Consider the following 19,939-nt stretch of genomic DNA (forward strand, 5'->3'; position numbering starts at 1 on the left):
GAATAATTTCTTTACAATACCACTTACAATGTTTTCTAATTCAGAGGTCTTGACCAGATCTTTTGTTACCTCATTAAGGTCATCTTTGGTTGTTACATCTCTCAATGAAAATTTAATTTCATCAAGGTCTTTTTGAAAGTTGATTAAACCATTGATATCAAAACTACTGTTGGATTCATTTGAAACTTCTGAGTGAGTTCTTTTTGCTGAAGGTTCTCTACTAACTTTACTCTCTTTATTAACATCCTTTTTAGCTTGCAGCAGGGTTTGAAAATGTTTTACTGGCTTTGTCTGACCAGAAGGTCTATGTGAAACACTATTTCCTCCAGGCATATTGTCAATATACTTTTACTTTACCTTAATTGTGAGCTCTGTTCAATTCTTTATCTAGTTGTTATATTGAGGATATCACAAAACTTTTAGGTCAAATAATTAATAAATTCCAAAATTTTCATACATGAAAATTTCACAAAGTATAGTCCATTCTCATATGTATCAAGTTCTCACAAAAATATGTAAATCCACATCTAAATAACATTAACTTTTGCAAAAAATGTAGGAGCTGAAAATTAGTGTGTCATCAGCTCGGCAGCCGTCTTAATCTTTTTATATCTGTTTCCTGACTGTTTCTTGTTAAATTCAGCTTGAACTATCGTTTCGAAAACATTCCATCATGCATTTCCTGACAATAATTGACACATATAATTGTTGGGTATAATGTGAAGAGTCATCTTGTTGGTAATATTTCTCTAGCACTACAAACAAAATTCATTAACTGCTTATAAGATCAGAATATACGTATATGGTATTGCTGCAGCAGTTAGTTTAGTGTAACTTTGGATGAATAATAATGTGCGCATGCCAGGTTTTGTATATTGGAAAGTTGAAATACTAACTGTTTTTGTTTTGTTCGCAATAGAAGTAATTGATAGTTCTATCTCATACTTTATTCAACTGCAGTTCATTTTAACATTAAAATCCAAAAAAATAAATTCTCAAAAAAAGGTGTAGAGTAATAAATCTGACGAGATGTGCAATGAGTCAAATAAAAATAATGTAAATCAAGTTCACTTATAACAAATAGACGAAGAGGTATGAATTACGTTTATCAAGTTTGCATAATGTAGTGTATTTTATATAAAACTGTTATTAAATGCTGAAGAGTTACACAATTATGATTTTTTTTAGATCAGTTCAACATGAAGTGCAAGTTAGTGGTTTTGTCTGAATTGCTTATTTTATTCTGCCTTATTGGTCAAGGTAAATATTAGAAACATTTTCAAATAAAATATTACAATCAATTAGCAAAAAATACCAAAAACAATTCGAAAAAATATATACGGTTGAATAAGAAAAGAATGGTGTAATAAGACAAACTTAATCTTCTTTAAAAATACAACGTATAAACCCAGTAAAATTTGAAATGAATCAACGTATCTTACATTTTTGCAAATTTATTCACGATTTTTAAGGATGACAAAAAATTAACAATAAATGCAATATGTACATGAAGATGCTTCAACTATGTAGACTGCAACCGAAAATTGAGGATGAATTGGATTAACAAAAAAATATGCGTTGCAATAGTCCACGCACGGACCACTGAGATGTTTGTTGCAAGGGTTCTATACGACAAAAAAGCGTGGAGCTTTTTCTACGTAAATCATCTTAAACGTCCCCATTCTGACGGGACATTGCTTCGTACTTGTACATTCCGCACAATAAACGTTATTAAATGTGTACTCTTATATCGCGTATATATCATGTAGTAAATGAAGACATAATACATATATATAGGCAAACGAAAAACAAATAAGATCAAAGTTTTGAAGAAAATAAAACCATGTTTTTTTTCTGTTATAATGCTACTTATATTTGATATAATTTTGAGAGTAAAGCATTGTGAAAACTATGTTTGTAATATGTTTAATTCACATTGAAGGTGTGCAATTCAAACTTATTGTTTCAACGCTTGGTAAAATTACAGAAGTCAATTTGCAGACTAGGACAGTTACACATATTTTAACCAATCTAGAGAGTGAAATTGATTCTATGGATTATGATTATAAAAATGGATATATGTATTTTCCAAGATACAGTAAAAACGACATATTAAGGTATAGTATGAGCATGTTTGAATCATTTTTTTTAATCTTGATTGTGTTAAAGATATTTTTCTCTGTCATGCACATTTCAAAAGCTCTGAAACCTCAGTATGGAATGGGAACGACTGTTATGGTTTATACATAACAGAATTAGTATAGTTAATTATCTGAAGCCCCCAAAAAATGAGATTAATTTTACTTTTAAAAACTGTTAAAATTCTATCCGGATCAGGAAACTCAAAGTTACAGTATGACATTTCTAGACGATTTTCAGATTGTACCAATCGCCTTTTAAATTATGATGCAGCTCTAATAATAGTCATCAATCGATTGGGCGAAAGAAAAAAAATCCGGATAAAAAAAATTACAAAACCGTGCTCAGCGTTTTCAGTGATTTAACAAACGCACGAATGAGCATCGAAGTGACTTTATCTGCAAACTCTACCTGCCAGTAAATCGTCAACTTAGATCACCTGGGCACGAATCGTCTGATCTCAAAAAACCTTATCATCACTGTCAAGGACCGACAGACTTGCCTGTAACTCAGATTTTAGTACCGGACTCGCACACACACGTTAAATAAATGCATTCCCCCTCAAAACAGCAATACTGTAAAAAAAAAATATCAGCATATAAATTCTTATCATTTGTATAACGAACACGATTAAAATTTCAGTTTGATTACCACACATCAACCTCGGTATACATCTTACTAATGTAGGATATCTATCCAATCAATTTTAATGTAAAGTAGGGACGAAATATACCAGAGGGACATTCAAACTCATAAATCAAATACAAACTGACAACGTCATGACTAAAAAGGAAAAAGACAGAGAAACAAATAATAGTACACAAGACACAACCTATAAAACATGTAAAACTAACAACTGGGCAAAACGAACCCTACCAAATCTGGGGGTGATCGCAGGTGCTCTTGAAGGGTTACACAGTTCCTACGCTACTTGTTGCACCCGTCGTGTCACTCATGTTATTAAAAATCCGTTAAATAATTTAATGCGGAAAGTTATTCTTAAAAGGAAACGGAACTGTAGTTACGACAAAAGGATACAACAGATACACTGATGTCGGCCTCATAGTTTGACTTACATGTAGACATATACAATGAGGGTCTGTTGAAAGCAAACCTTAAGGACGAAAGAGATTATTACATCTTTCCATTTTTTAACTTTCAATTTCTATGTAGCAACATTCCAGCGGCGCCTGCATACGGAGCACAAATGTATATCTTTCAATTGATACCATATTCCTGGGCTTTTATTTCCTATCATAATTTTCGTGAGAAGATTTGCTGCTCACAAGGAAACTACTAAACCAATAGTTCCAAATAGTTAAGTTGACATATTCCATGTGTTAATTGTACGGCCGTTATCACGATTTGGTTGACCATTACGGAACATCCGATTCGCAGATGATACCGTATATGTTTATAATGTCATCAATACAATCATGTCCCCTTTTAACGGATGTGACCTACACAATTAAACTAATTACCGGTCTAAAACAAACTAACACGAACGACACGACAGGTGCCTCGTGAGGAGCAGTATATGCTTTTCATTCAGGGCACATACGATCAAGCTCATTTTGTGAGGGGTTTGTGAAGCTTAGTCGTTAGCTTTTAATGTGTTTTTAACCTTGGCGTTGTCAATTTTTTTCGACCTATAAGTATGAATGTCACTCTGGTTTATTTCGCTCCTATTCTATTATAGTTGTTCGAAATATTCAATATATGTTCATGATTTTGGTGATGTTGTACCCTTTTAGACATTCTCATTATATATAAACGAGTAACGTTACTGATAACAATTTGTTTTGCGATTTTATTTTTTAAGATTTCGTTATCCATCAAACTATACGTACCAAACAGAAAATGTGACAATGGCAAATAACCCTATAGGTATAGCAATTGACCCGTTATACAGCCATGTGTATTGGATAGAACGATATACGGGAAAGCTTTTTCAGTGTAATATGGATGGATCAAATCAATTGTTAATATTACAGGATTATCCAATGTTTGCCTTAACATTAGATCTTATTAACAGGTGTGTGTCTATGTATACACATAGAAAAAAAGTATTGCAACACCTTGATTTTTTAAAACTTGAAAAATCAGCCTCTTATTTTGGATGGAATATGATAAAATATTTGTAAAATAATATTGAAACGTAGTTAATGACAACATTGGCATTAAAACGAACAAAAAATGTATGAAAAAAATGTTTTATCTTACTAAAATTTTTATAACAAAATGAAGAGTGTTTTGTACAAAAAAAATGCATTTTACAACGTTTACTGTAGTTGAACTTTACAATGTCAGACATTTCAAAATTAATCTTTAGATGAACCTTCACATCATGGTTGATCGTTATACGCCAAAGGATGAGTACTTTGTGCGCATCCTCCATTTAAACGGATAACCGCATCTTAACGTCTTCTGATTCCTGCCATCAGTCCACTAGTTTGTTGCTAAGGTAGCAGCAACCATTCCTGACGGAGGCTATTGTTTATTTCATGACGTGTTTGAACTAGGGTGTCCTTTCGTGTAATTTAAGCCCAATAGTGTCCCATATATGCCCAATATGGTTAAAATTCGGGCTACGATCGGGCCAAGGAAGATAACCCGAATTCCATTGGAACAATGGATCTTCCTCCACGATGCAAATTTTTAACTTTGACGAGATCTGCACTATATTGGATACGGGCAACTATGTGTCTGTTCGTAAGTAAAGGTCCCCGAAAAGGTTTTATTGCTCGATAACCAGCAGCGGTGAACCGATCTCGAACAGTTCTTGTTTAAAGGTTCCTGTATGGTCATCACTCTCATTTATGATTGTTTTTTTGTAATGGGTTTCCTTCTGACCAACCTTCATTATGCTTGATTTTCCCTAGCAGATGTTATAGGGGGTCTTCTTGATCTCGGAAGGTCTTTAACATCGTTTGTTGCCTGATTTTTATTCTCAAAACGACATATAGTGGAATGGTGATGACCAACAATACGTGCAATTGTCACAGCGACCTACCTGATTCTCTCATGCTGATTATCTGCCATCCCTGCTGCAGTTATGAGCTGTGGATGACCAATTACAAGGTGTCAATCACTTAACTTTATAAACTTGGTTATTTAAAGTGTTGAAAACAATGAGGATAAAAACATCTGTTTTATTGTTTACGAGTGCAGTAGCTGCATGTGCAGATAAGAACTTATCGAGTCTATATTTATTCATTAAACTCAGGTGATATTTAAATAATGTTTAACTAATTCTATTTCTACAATTATATCACAAAAAAATAAAGAGTGTTTTTTTTTTTAATTTGAATTTCAATTTGGTGTTACAATACTTTTTTCCATGTGTATATATAAAATATTTAGAAAATGATGATTGAAACAATAAAAAAGACTAATACTGCTTCATTGTTGATACATCTCTTGGTCATACAAAAGAACGTCTATATCTTGAAAAATAATTTCAACACAGAAACAAGGTTAATTGTCTCATCATCGATAACCATTTTGAAAAAATAAGTGGCTTATTATTTAAGAATAATAGTTAAAATGAAAATCTGGTTTCTTAAAATTGCTTTCAACAATGCATTTCTGTTTCTTTATAATGCCTTTTGTTTTTTATATAGACAATGATAATAAAAAAAACAACGAACAAACCACCCTGTATTTTACTAATAATACTGCTTGTACCTTCGTGTTGTTCCGCACTTTGACACAAAACAAGTATGCTCTGTTACTCTTCGTTAATTTTAGAGACACCTGAAATCACCCCTGTTTTTAATGGGTTTCGTGTAGCTTAGGCTTGAGTTTTCTATGTTGTGTCTTGTGTACATTTATTTGTCTGTTTGTCTTTTTGTTTTTGCCATGGCGTTGTCGGTTTGTTTTCGATCTGTTAGTTTGACGACCGTTCCTCTGGTATCTTTCGCGCCTTTTCCATTTTTTTTTAATTTTGGCGGAAAATAGCTGACTCTGACATTTACCTTATATTTGAATTGTTTTTATTTTGGTCTCAAATAAAAAGAAAAGAAATAAAGATTCTGATTAAATTTTGGCAAACGACTTTATATGAGCTAGCAAGTCAAGCATGAAAAGATAAATTGGTGTTTTAGAACAAAATACTTAACGTATCGTATTGAAAAAATAGAAGGAGTCCTTACATGTGACACAACATCCAAGGATATCCTCAAACAATAGAAAGTATGGATCGAAACATTTTTTTTTTGCATTTTAAGTAAGAAGTGCTATATATAGATTAGCAGCTTAAAGGAAAATGTCCAAGTAATTTCATCATTTACATTACAGATGGGTGTATTACAGTATAATTGACACCTCACACAACGTTATACGGCGAGCAAGAATCAATGGGACTGACAAACAGACTTTTACAGATGTGCATACACAAACAGTATCTGGTTTAAGCATAGGTATGATCATTACTTACATGCTACTGCGACTTGTACTATTATTACTTTAAACACCGAATTATTCTACTAATACTACTACCACTTTGATAAGTGAGGTGTTTAAATCAGTTAAATAGTAATGTTTATTTGTTATCAAGTCGAATTTTGCTTTATAGGTTTAAATCAACAGCTTACATGGTGAAAACATATACACTTAGCACACGCGATTAGCAGTCATTTTGCAATTGTCCCTTTTTGAGTCACCTCATGAAATTAAGCAACAAATAGTTAATATATATTATTTCTTTTAAAGGGCAAAAAAAAAAATGTAAAAATTTGGTACAAGATACCCGTTGCCAAGCCGTTTGCAGACGACTTTACAAAAATACCACCACCGGAAAGAAATAGTTTTGTATAATATTAAGTTCAAAACGTTTGTTTTTTTAAATAAGTAAAAATGCTTACAATTTGAAAGTTATTTTATCCAAGTCCCATATTACTTGTAGCTAACAAATATTAACCTTTAATTTATAAATATAGACAATGCAACAAGTTTTAAGTTTGTTTTGCCTATGCTTGAAATTCATTGTCAATAAAACATTTTTTTATATATAAGATTCCTATGAAGGACGTATTTATTGGATGGAATATACAACTGGGGATTTGATGTCTTCAAATGTTAAAGGAACTGCCGTATCACAAGTTTTCATGACGAGTACTGCCAATACAAACAGAGGCATACATGCATATAATAAAATAATATACTGTTCAAATGGCAATCAACTCCTAAAGGTCACAGTATCATCAATAGTTACAGCGAATGTCACCTACACAGACAAAGAACAAATTTATGGTGTATTTATTTACAATGAAAACAGTTAGTATGTTAATCAGTAATTTCTTTTCTTTAAGAAAAAACATTTCTATTTGTTTTTATTGCAACGGGTTGTTATTTAGTTATTTTTTTTGATACATTCCGTTTTCTCTGGAATACTTGTCACTTTGAACTAAAATTTTATAGTTAATTGAATATGGAATGTATTCTGCAATATTCTTTGTGAAGACAGCATTATATAGATTATGATATATGTTTCTTATTATGATGATATTTTTAATGCAAACACGCAGTTGTCCTTATATGTTGTTTTAACACACTTATATTAATGTGTATCTATTTTCTGTTCATGTTGGAGCTATTTGATGCTAACGCTTGAAAGCATATGATTATAGTCAAAATCTAGATAATGCCTTGACATATATAATTTAATTTGCTTCAATTACAACTAATCCTGTAAAGATAATTGAAGAATTAATTTTGACGATGCGTGATATTTTTGTTAAATGTTGTAATTAGCAGTTCTTTATAATATCAAATTCATAGATACAAAAATACAAATATCATCCCTGAATAGTTGTATAATTGATAACATGTTTTAAACACTATTATTCCCTCATCAGTTTTTCAGTTCACAATTGTTACATGTGTGTTTCAGTTAACAAAATTACATAATTAGTCGTAATAATTGATATATTTGTGCAAATAACAATTGTCGATACAAATAAATTTATAACATTAACGTTAACAATGTTTTTCAGTGTATTTTGAAGATATGTTTAGAGTTAATGAAGGTATTTAGGAAATATACATCTTTTTTACTCCATTCAAGAATATATGTGAGTAAGATTTATGTATATCAATTAAAAAGAGTATTATTTTTTCAAATGTTTTGAAAAGTATATTAGTTTGTTGTCCATTCGTTTTTTATGCTTTTTGTCATTTGAATTTTGCAATGATTAGGAACTTTGAGATTTGATTTTCCTCGGAGTTTAACATGTGTATGATTTTACTTTATGAAGCTAGTACTGCATTCAGGATCAACTTCATGTAACTACAGCACTTTAAGGGAACAATTAAATTATTCGTGACTTTATAACATTTAATTTGGGCATTAAATATATTCAAATTGATGCAATAAACATTCTTTTTTCAAATATAAATTGCATATAGGTTAACAATGAAACAAAGAAGCACAATTTTTTATAAATTTAATGTGTTTGATAACAAACAAATATGTTGTAGCTTGCAATGAACAGAAAATGCAGATTACGAATGCAATACGCCTGTGTGAAATCGATCAAACTGTCTCACAATAATTATACCGGTATTTTTATCCAAAACTGTAAGTATTATGCTTTACACCACTGGGTAGTCGCCACTGCTGGGGACGTTTCGTCCCCGAGGGTATAACCAGCCAAGTAGTCAGCACTTCGGTGTCGACATGAATATCAATTAAATGGCAAACGTATGGATCATTCGAAATTCTGAGGATTTTCTTAACACAGGAATAGATTAACTTAGCCGTATTTAGTAGGGTTTTTTTTGGGACATATTTTTGGAATTTTTGGTCATTATTGCTCCAGATCTTTTAACATTACACATTATATCATTATAAACCGATCAAATAATGATTTTGTTCTATTTCACGTACCGTCATCTTTGTATTTTGCACGTTTCTGTGTCCGTTTGAAAGTACAACTCAAACAAAAAAAAAAGGTTTGTTGACATTTTTGGTCTTCAAATGAAATATTCACTTATAAAGTTAGAAAATATGTATGAACTGACATTCGAGTAAAATATTGGTACTTATATGTTGAATTTGTGGTTTCAAAATGGATTCCTTATCACTTGATATTGCACTTGTTCGTCTTAATTTATCGTAATCTTGTGGATGAAATATGATGACGAAGTAATTGATAAATGTTATGAAATTTTATCTAACATTGTGTTTCAGTTTAAGATTTATGTATTCTCTCAAGTTCTTTATTATACATTAAACATGTGAGTTAGTTTTGATTTATAATATATTGATATATAACTCTCTTTTAATAAAGTATTCATCGTATTGTTTTATATTATCCATTTTTTTAATATAAAATACTTAACATAAAGCTGATCTGGTGTACCTTATTCATAAAATACGGACTGCATTGTCTAGTAACTGATGATTAACTACAATATTTTAAAGTAAGCAACACTGTATATTCATTTATAAGATTGTATTTCTATAAACCTATCTTGAATGTTGTTCATATGATGAAAGTCATAAATAAACTGAAATTGACACTTGAACAAAGTACCGTTTGAGATTTAGAATAAAAATATATGATATTGAGACTTTAATTCAGATGTACATCAATCTGTCTACGTTTTCAGCAGTATAGAGACGGTTCTGAGTTTCCAGTGATTATCCAACAGAGTTTCTTATTAAAAGGGTAAGAATTTGATTTCATATTTATATGCATGTCCTCAATGTATTTTTTTGTATTTTTACTTAATTGCATATTGCATTCAAAACGAAATAAACTAGGTAGTTTCAATGAATCATGCAAAACAATGTCAATTTTAGCCAAATTGGCATTCCCGCATGGTTTTCATTTTGTATTGTTTCATATTTTTTAAGACTTAGTGATTAATCGAAACTCCAGTGAAACAACTTAACTACTAGTGTAATACTACTGAGTTGTACTGTGTGTATTGCTGTGTATGTTTGTTCATTCCACATAAGCCAGAAGTATTGAGGAGGGTTTAGACCCGCAGCATATGTTTCGCCTGTTCATGTCAGGAACGTCTGGGTTTTTTTAATCTTAGCTCGTTTATATGTTTCTGAGTTTCAAGGGATGACAAACTTTCACTGAACTAGTATATTTTTGTTTAGGGGGCAGTTGACGCCGGCTTCCTGATGCAAAATTTGTGACCTAGGGGCTGTTCTCCGCTCTTTGCTCGGGTAGTTGTCTCTTTGACACATATCCCATTTTCATTCTCAATTTTGATATCAACAATAATAATAATAACTTTTAACTTATCATTGTTACTAGTATGACTGTGTCATAATCTCAATTTGAATTAGAATGATATAGACATTTATAATTATTAACATCGCAACTTTGCTATTGAAACAATATTTTGATATAGATGTAGTAAGTAAGTATATGCCACTACATTTTCAACAATCAACCAATCTTGAAAGCAAAGTGCAAATTATCACAACCTTTTTCTTGTAACCCGCTTCGCGTCATTTGCACATATGTAAACCATATAGCACCAGTTGGGACCAAAACACCAGCGCAGAACGTTTCCTCGCAAGACAACCTTACCCATCGTGATAATTTATGTCATAATTTATGACAACGATAAGCAACATTGTAAAAACCTAACCTAGTGACGTTTTGTTTATATGTTACCTCTCACGAATAATATCACATTGGTTTTTGTATTGTCAATTATCCAAATTATAATTTATTAAAAGTATGGACTAATCGAGAATGTAGATAAAAAAGCTTTTGAAAAATATCTGGTGTGTTTTAGAAAATATTTTCTTTTCGTTGTAGAAGAAATGCAGATTTTGCAGCATTGGTACCTTTGTCTCCTTGCTATGAGTTGTGGTAAGTTTTATTGATGAAATAATCATAATACGTACATTCATTTATATATTTAAACTGTTCTTACTCGCTTAGACTAAATCAACATGAAAAATGATCATATTTGATCAAATCCTGTCGAATGACAATAAAAACCATCATATACTTTGTTAAGCTGATAAAAGAATGTCTTTGATAAAAAAAAAAACAATAAGCTTCGCAATGTGTTACTTGATAAATGTATAATCATTTATGTTTCACCAATTTGAATGGAACATAGAAAAATGCATCCACATGTCTCTGTCGGGAATTAAAAGGATTAATTTCACCTAATTTTATCTGCATTGAATGTACTCTTTGTGGATTAGTCTACGTCGGGGAAACTCGACAAAGACTCAATTTTAGGATGAATGATCATCGGTCTAATGTAAATGATCCTAATAACAACAAATTTCTATATAAACATTTCAATCAGCCTGACCATTTTATTGTTTCAATGAAGGTCCCGATTATAGAGAAAATATATCATCCAACAAATGACCTCATATTGAGTACACCATATCGTTTATAAAGAGAAGACTTTTTGATAAGAGAATTGGGAACAGCCATTTCCTATGGATGCAATGACAAAATTGATGGTGTAGGTATTTTGTTTAGTCCCAGGCAGAGATGGGTCCGATTACTTTCAATGTAATTGATTAAACTACAATTACTTTGTCATTTGTACGATTAAATTAAATTAATGATTACATCATTTCTGAAAGTATCTGATTAAATTAATGATTACATTGACAAAGTAATCATGATTACATCTGATTACAATGAATTTAAAAACAAAACATTTTGAATGATGTGAATGAATAAATGTTCAATATAACTATAGCATTTTTGAGAAAGTATTTCATTTGGTTCAATTATAATATGATAACTTTAAATTAAATTTCATTTATTTAAATAAACACCAAATTTCACTACATATTTATACATTACACTTTATCACCAATGATCTCTGAATTATTTTGAATTGAATTTAATAAAGATATATCATAATCAAGAGTTTTTTGTTTGTCTTCTGACCGCTCTTTCATAATTTATATGTATTCCAAGTTGCAGTTTATGGAAGTTTAAATATGGATGAAATAAAGTTACCAGTTAAAACTATGTTAAATTTTAATAGAAATGTTAAATCAAATTGTAAACAATTTGTAAGTACTAAAAATCATTGCATTTTACATGTCCAGTCCAAATACAAAAAAAAATTAAACAACATATTTGTTTAACTTTTAATTAATGTGCTAATTAGATAAATTTTCATGTCTGATTTATCTTTTATCATATATATTTCCCTACAGCTATACTCAATTGGTAATTGCAATAAAAACAAACATTAATTAGTCTCCTACCTGTCAATTCAAAGTTGACAAAAATCACAAAAATTAACAAAAGATTATAATTCAGGGTTAAAGAAAAGTATTACTTGAATATATAACAGTTATTATCAAAAATTAATATGAAGATCATTATAAAACGATGAATATACATGTATGTACAATATCTTTTACCAAAAAGATATATAATTGTATTATATGTCTCTGCTTAGGCTAATGATGACTTTTCAGTACTGTAACTTTTTTTTTTACTGAAGTAGACATGCTTGAAGTAACCAAACCATTTTAGTATGTTTAAAATTTATCATATATATATGAATAACAAAGAGGTTCATTTAATGACCAAAAACACAATTTTAGATTTTTTTCATTGTAATCAGAATGTAATCAAAAAGTAATCATGATTACAGGGTATTTTGAAAAGTAATTGATTAAATTAAATTACATGTAATCAGATTTCTGGCTGATTAATGATTACACTGATTACTTGAAAAATAGTAATCAATTACAGCTGATTAACGATTACAATTACAATTACCCCAAGTCTGGTCCCAGGTGTAGTACCGTCAATACATTACAATTATTTAATACTTCTGCTCGACGAAATACAAGCCATGGTCACAGAAAATATATACCACCTGCTGTACACACCGTGACAATTGATAGTCGATCAACGTCTGTTCAAAAACCTTTAGGAATTCATCATATTAGAACTAAATTAAACTCCATTTCATTGTCAAAACTTTCTTTACTATTTCAAGATGCCCAAAATACTTCCGTTACTGATTCTCGTTCTGTTTTGTATAGATTAGTTGCAATTATCATGGACATTGCTAACCATAGACTATTCAAACCCGTATCGACTACATCCAATAGTGAGACAAAACGTTATTTTTTTAAGGTAGAATTCGCCAATAAAGGTTTAGATGCTGTAAATATTAGCAATATTTTCCATCAAAAATCTGTACAAAAAACTATACCTGATTACTTCAAAAATAAAGCTACACCTGTTATTTCTTATACTTACACAACGTCTATTGCATCCAAGATTTTCAACCACAAGAGAGTTTTAGAGGCTTTTAACCTCAAAGATACAAAATCCAAGCCTCCGGATTGCTCATGTGCATCGTCACAATACAATTACGGTCTAGCTGGTCATATAATTACTGGTGACCTTGGTATCGTTACCAATGAACAACTACGAGAGTTGTTAGCCAAGGGACCAAAATAAAGAATCCCCCAGCCCATCAACTGGAAAAAGAATTGCAAGTTACTGATGGATGCAGTTGAGGACTGTGCAAGAAAATGGGTAAAGCGCGAATTAGACGAACCAGAACTGGACACTTTGTCTGAATGGATCAAAGCTATTCGATCATGCATTCAGAGGCGCATACAAAAACTACGATGTAATATGAGTACTAGAGTTTCTAACCCTTTCAAGAATCCGGAGGTTGTGGATGCTTTATCCTCTTTGCATGACAAATATGTCGTTGTTCCAGCAGATAAAGCGTCCAATAATATTGTCTTCATATGTAAAAAACATTATTTGCAATGTCTCACTACAGAGCTTGGAATTAATAAAACTACTGGTAATCCTACATATTCTTTAACATCATTTACCAAGGACGAAACTTTACAAAATCATAAATCTGTCCTTCTTTCTTTTGGAATCAACATCAAAGAAAACGAAGAAAACTTGCCTTCATTATACTGGATACCTAAATTACACAAAACCCCATATAAAGAACGATACATATCTGGGTCTTCAAAATGTTCGACTAAACATCTTTCTAAAGTACTGACTACTATTCTTTCTACAGTTAAATATGGGCTTCAAAAATATTGTGATGATATATATTCTACCAGTGGTGTTAACCAGATGTGGATTCTCAAAAATTCGAAAGATCTACTGCTTAACCTTCAATTACAATCTTTGCAATTTTGAAGCAACATAAAAACTTTTGATTTTTCTACGCTATATACTACTATTCCCCATGCTCAGTTGAAAGATCGACTTCGCCATCTCATAAAACAGAGCTTTTTCTATAAAAATGGGAATCGTAGATACAAATTTCTTGTTTTGGGTTACAATAATGCATATTTTGTGAAGAATCACACTGAATCTTCCAAAAAATATACTGAAGATGATACTATCAAAATGCTGGACTTTTTGATCGACAATATATTTGTTGAGTTTGGATGATTTATATTTCAACAGACAGTCGGTATTCCAATGGGTACTAATTTTTCACCCCTGCTGGCTGATTTCTTTTTGTACTCGTATGAAGCAGAATTCATTCAGAACCTTCTAAAAGACAAAAAGAAAAAGCACCTTGCGAAATTCTTTAATTTTACTTTCCGATATATTGATGATGTTCTATCATTAAATAACCCATATTTCAGCCAATACCTACATCTCATATATCCCAGTGAACTTGAAATTAAGGATACTACTGATACTAGAAGGACTGCTTCATACCTTGATCTTTTCCTCAATATTGACGTAGATGGACGACTTCACACGAAAATCTATGATAAACGGGACGATTTCAACTTCCCAATTATCAATTTCCCATTTCTCAGCAGTAACATACCCTCTTCCCCTTCGTATGGTGTTTACATATCACAATTGATACGTTATTCTCGTGCTTGTTCACACTATACGGACTTCATATACAGGAGTGTTCTCCTTACGCAGAAACTGCTCCAACAAAGTTATGAGGAGGACAGATTAAAATTGACACTCCGTAAATTTTATGGACACCATCACGAATTGGTGGATCAATACAATGTATCTTTGACCAAACTAGCTAAGGACATTTTTACCACATGGTAGATTGTTGTTTGTCATTATGTCGTCTAATCTTTTAGTTACCAAACGTGACTTATTCCCGATTGTGACTGTTTTGCTGAGTGTGAATTCGCATTACTATAAGACGTGTTACGGTACTTGTCTATCCCAAATTCGTGTATTTAGTTTAAATGTTTAATGTTATATTTGTAATTCTCATCGGATTTTGTCAAATGTGTTGACTTCTTTTCTATTACATTTATGTGTTATGGTAATTAATATTTATCACCGCATTCATTTATTAGATTTCATTTTGTTCAACGTCATCAGTGCGATATTTTACGTTTGAAGTGAGATTCAAAACAAACCGGGCATAGCTTTATAATATACTTAATTGCTGCCTTAGTTTGCTATTAATAACTATTAAAATGTATATTGTTATTAAGTGCAATATCAGTATTTAGTTCAAATAAAATCTTGGGTCAGTCCTATTTCTATCTTGTGCATTCAAATGACGTCATTTTTCATTTTTTGATGATCTGTTTTACAAATTCAAATAACGTCATCATTTTTTTGTTGTTTTTGATAATTTCAAATATGACGTCACTTAGCGTTGAGGTTTTAACATATTCGGATGTGTCTACATTTTGTGTTGCAAATGTCTGGTTATAAATGTATTTCAGTTGTTTCCTGTAATTAGTTCATATTTCAGTTCTATCATGTACAGCTTTTGTTTATTAATTTTATAAATTTACTGTTTGCAAAAGTATAAATTGTTCTAAATGATAAGGATGTTCTGGTAACTAACAGAAAACTCTGGCCGTTTTTGACACAACTTTTTTGATCTTTTGGTCCTCGATGCTGTTCGACTTTGTGCTTGTTTCGGCTTTCAAACTTTTGTATCTGGGCATCACTAGTAGATCTTGTGTGGATAAAATGCACTTCTGGTGTATTAAAATTTTCAACTTGTTGCTTTTTGTTGACTGTTGTTCGTGTGTTTCTTTGTCAATTGTATTCTCCAATTTATTTATATTGTAGTCCTGTGGTGTTGAGTTGTCATCGTAATGTTATATTTCACATGGCTATACAAGGGGAGGTTTGGCATGCCACAAAACCAGGTTCAACCCGCCATTTTTTTCTTTAAAAATGTCCTGTACCAAGTCAGGAATATGGCCATTGTTATATTATAGTTCGTTTCCGTGTGTGTTACATTTTAACGTTGCGTCGTTTGTTTTCTCTTATTTTTGAGTGTAAATTCACATTGCGATAAGAAAAGTCACGGTACTTGTCTATCCCAGATTCATGTATTTAGTTTTGATGTTATATTTGTTATTCTCGTGGGATTTTGTCTGTTGCTTAGTCCGTTTCTGTGTGTGTTACATTGTAGTGTAGTTTCGTTGTTCTCCTCTTATATTTAATGCGTTTCCCTCAGTTTTAGTTTGTTACCCCGATTTTGTTTTTTGTCCACGGATTTATGAGTTTGAACGGCGGTATACTACTGTTGCCTTTATAAGTCATAGTTTATTTGTTTGATTAATAAAACCAAATTTAAATTAACGCATATAACATGTATGTTTAACCGGGATGGCTTTTGTTTTTGTGTAAAAAAAATTATCTGAGTGTTTATAATCAAATAGCGAAGTAAATTGAACTGTTGTCGTATTTTTTGTTTTCATTTTTGTATGATCTCGAAAGATACAATAATAAATAACATGATGCAATTTAGTTCGATTGTTTATTATTTTATCTTTTCTTTTTAAATTCAACTCTTTGCAGGCCAATCAACAAAAATTATGCTGTCAATGCCATATCGTTTAAGAGAATTTAATTTGGACGATGGTAGTATTCAAGATTTCTCCAGTAACTGGACAAGAATAGAATATTCAATAGATTTTGACAAACACGTCTTTATGTATCGTGCTTCGCCGATGTCGGATGCAATACTTAAGTATGTTGAGTATATTAAAAGAAAATATCAATAATTACCAAAACAGACAAAAAAAAACGAATTGTAGTAACATGTGATTTCTGTCAACTAGTCTTTGACTTTATTTTACATTGTATATAGCGAATTCTTAAAGGAAGTGGTACAGATTAAGAATATATACATAGTCAATTTCAAACAAAAATAGATCTTCATTGTTATTAGATGACAACATAAGGTGTTACACATTGCTGAAGATTCATTGTATTGCGTTTTTCATTTGTACGATAATTGTGTTTTCAACATTCTTTAATGTTGCGCGATTTCGAAAATATTTGAGGCTGAAAATGGACAATGACCTGAACTAAGCCATACCAATGAATAATAATGTTGTATTCATTAATACAAGTCCTTAAATGTTTCAAGAAAGCAAAATCATCATGGTCTTGAAGTATAACCTCAAGGTACTGTTGTTTTTTATCATCGTAAATTGGTACATATCACTACAGATTTGTTTGCAGATAATGTGACAGGCTGCAAGTGTTTTTAAATTTAAATATTTGTGTTATAGGGTCAAAGTAAATATAATGTCAAATAAATTATGAAAAAAAAACCAGCCGAACAAATTTTAGTCAAGATGTTTGATACCATGTTAATGACGTGTTTTAGTATTCATTTATTTATCCTTGAAACGTTTTACTTGTTCGTGTAAAGTGTATTGTTGTTATTTTTAAATCGCCGTGGCTCGGTACTTATACCTCCCGACATTTTGTTATTACACTAAGATAATTTTTTGTATTACTCGTTTTCGTCTTTGCTGATGTGTGTTGTATGTATTATGTTTTTTGATTTATTTTTTGTTGACATATTTTATGCATTTTTGTTTTTACTTTATAGTCTTTAAGATTATTAAAGGAAATCACAAAGTGAACTCTGAGGAAAATTCAAAATAGAAAGTCCCTACTCAAATGGCAAAATCGACAGCTGAAGTAATCAAATCAACGAATTGCCACAGTCTACCACTTTACATACTCTTTCCTCACTGATTTTTATGTTAGTTATTTCATTTCAATGAAACAAAAATCAATCTTTCTTATGTACACACCTCTTTCTGTCTGAAATAGAAATCTATCACTGCCACAATCAACTCTAAAGCATGTATTTTCTGAAATAATTCCATAAACGGGTTTTAAAGTACAATAACAACAGCATTATTTTTTATGCATGTAATCAATGAAAACTTCCAAACAGCGATTATCAAGGCTGTCCATTTGAAAGTCCGGATGTATAAATTCACAGCAACATTCGGTCAGAATATGGACGTTAGGTCCAATGCCTCGTATAGAGAGAGTGCAACAAACATTCAATAATTAATCTATCAATTAATCAACCAGTCAACAATACAACCAACCAAACAACCAACTAAACATTTAACTATCTGTTGCCTACGGGATTCATGATCTTATGTTTTTTCTTTTCGCTTGTTAGAAGAAACCATTACCATGTGTTAAATTAGATTATCAGTCCGTCAAACAACCAGCCAACTATACAATCAATCAATCAAAATATCTCAATATCAGTTAATCAATCATGTTTTGGGGGAACCATACCATAAGCAATGGTCTACCAACAGCATTTGTAACTAACAATTACTTTAAAGCTATTACCGATATGTCTATGTATATGTTTAAAAAATCAATTATAATACATTTCAATTGAATGATATCAGATTCCCTATACTTTTCACAGATATTATATTGACTTGTAAACAGTCTTGCCTCTTCGTGTACAATCTGTTTTTTTTTATTTGAGTTGACAAAATCTTATGCAATTTCGTACATGATTATGATCACCTATGATCAAGCAAGCGTGTGGGTCCATTTAAAATGGCTGATGCATCAATGTTAATATCTAATAAAGCAAACAGAAATGTATTAAAAATACTGAAATGCGTCCAATCTCGATGTATTTCTGCTAAAACCAGAATAATGCATTTTCAATGCTGATCAATCAATCAACAACATTGATGCTCTTATTTAATTGACATTTATTCTATTTTAGATTTCGTTACCCTTTGGACGATTTGAAAGAGGTTTTGACCCACACTATATTTGCAAACATGTCAGTAGACTTGGCCGTTGACCCGGTGGCCGATCATTTATATTGGGTAGAGTATGATTATAAAGGGCGAATTCAAAGGAGTGATTTAAACGGAACCAATGTTATAACTGTTTTGTCATTAGAATTTCTGAGTACACTTGATATAGATGTGAACAACAGTTTTGTTATAGTTCCTCATTGCATATAAATTTGGTCTGTAACTGCCACATGTAGATTGTACAGTTTCGGATTCTAGGAAAACTTCAATCACAAATAAACATGCAGTCTTGGTTAATTTTATTATCTATAGTTGGATTTGTAAGAAGTGGGTGTTTTCGATCTAATAATATTAAATAAATAAAAACACTGTTCACGGTTGCAAGTTGTAGTATATCCAAAAGTGTATGAAAGGTTCCCGATAAAGTAATACACTGAAAATATCTATTTCCATAGCTTGTCTAATGCTGAACAAAGACATTGTCGAAGTATAAAATAGCAGACATTTAATGAAATATTGACATTAAAACATTGTAACTATTTATTTTTTGCAGGATGATTTATTTCAGTTCATGTAATGGGTCAGACATTTTGTCAAACTGCCGAATACTTAAATCAAGATTAAATGGAAATGACATGCAAACTTTAGTTTCTTTCACATCAAACGCACCTGCATTGTCCTTGCGTCTAGGTATGTATGTGTGTTAATGAACTAGGAATTCAAACCATTGTAATTTTGATTGTAATCGCACATTCAATGTATTTGATCCAAAAAAATTAA

At 31.2% G+C, this 19,939-nt stretch overlaps 1 protein-coding gene and 1 long non-coding RNA gene across 2 annotated transcripts; both read left to right on the plus strand.

The window, feature by feature from the left end:
- Positions 1–1,954: 1,954 nt before the first annotated feature.
- LOC139503728 (uncharacterized) lies at positions 1,955–6,556 on the plus strand. Its single transcript, XR_011659178.1, has 3 exons — positions 1,955–2,117; positions 3,962–4,174; positions 6,439–6,556. It is a non-coding gene; the product is annotated as an uncharacterized lncRNA (long non-coding RNA).
- Positions 6,557–9,702: 3,146 nt separating this feature from the next.
- LOC139504399 (uncharacterized) lies at positions 9,703–19,369 on the plus strand. Its single transcript, XM_071294478.1, has 4 exons — positions 9,703–9,812; positions 10,929–10,982; positions 16,914–17,085; positions 19,123–19,369. The coding sequence occupies exons 2-4, from the start codon at positions 10,934–10,936 to the stop codon at positions 19,367–19,369; spliced, it is 468 nt and encodes a 155-aa protein (XP_071150579.1). The 5' UTR covers positions 9,703–9,812; positions 10,929–10,933.
- The last annotated feature ends 570 nt before the right edge of the window (positions 19,370–19,939 follow it).

The sequence above is a fragment of the Mytilus edulis genome, chromosome 14, assembly GCF_963676685.1.
Source record: "Mytilus edulis chromosome 14, xbMytEdul2.2, whole genome shotgun sequence".
Lineage (NCBI taxonomy): Eukaryota > Metazoa > Mollusca > Bivalvia > Mytilida > Mytilidae > Mytilus > Mytilus edulis.

Coding starts and splice junctions, on each gene's coding strand:
- LOC139504399 (XM_071294478.1), top strand. CDS start 10,934: ATGCAGATTTTGCAGCATTGGTACCTTTGTCTCCTTGCTATGAGTTGT. Junction 10,983..16,913: donor TCTCCTTGCTATGAGTTGTG/GTAAGTTTTATT, acceptor AACTCTTTGCAG/GCCAATCAACAAAAATTATG. Junction 17,086..19,122: donor ATGTCGGATGCAATACTTAA/GTATGTTGAGTA, acceptor ATTCTATTTTAG/ATTTCGTTACCCTTTGGACG.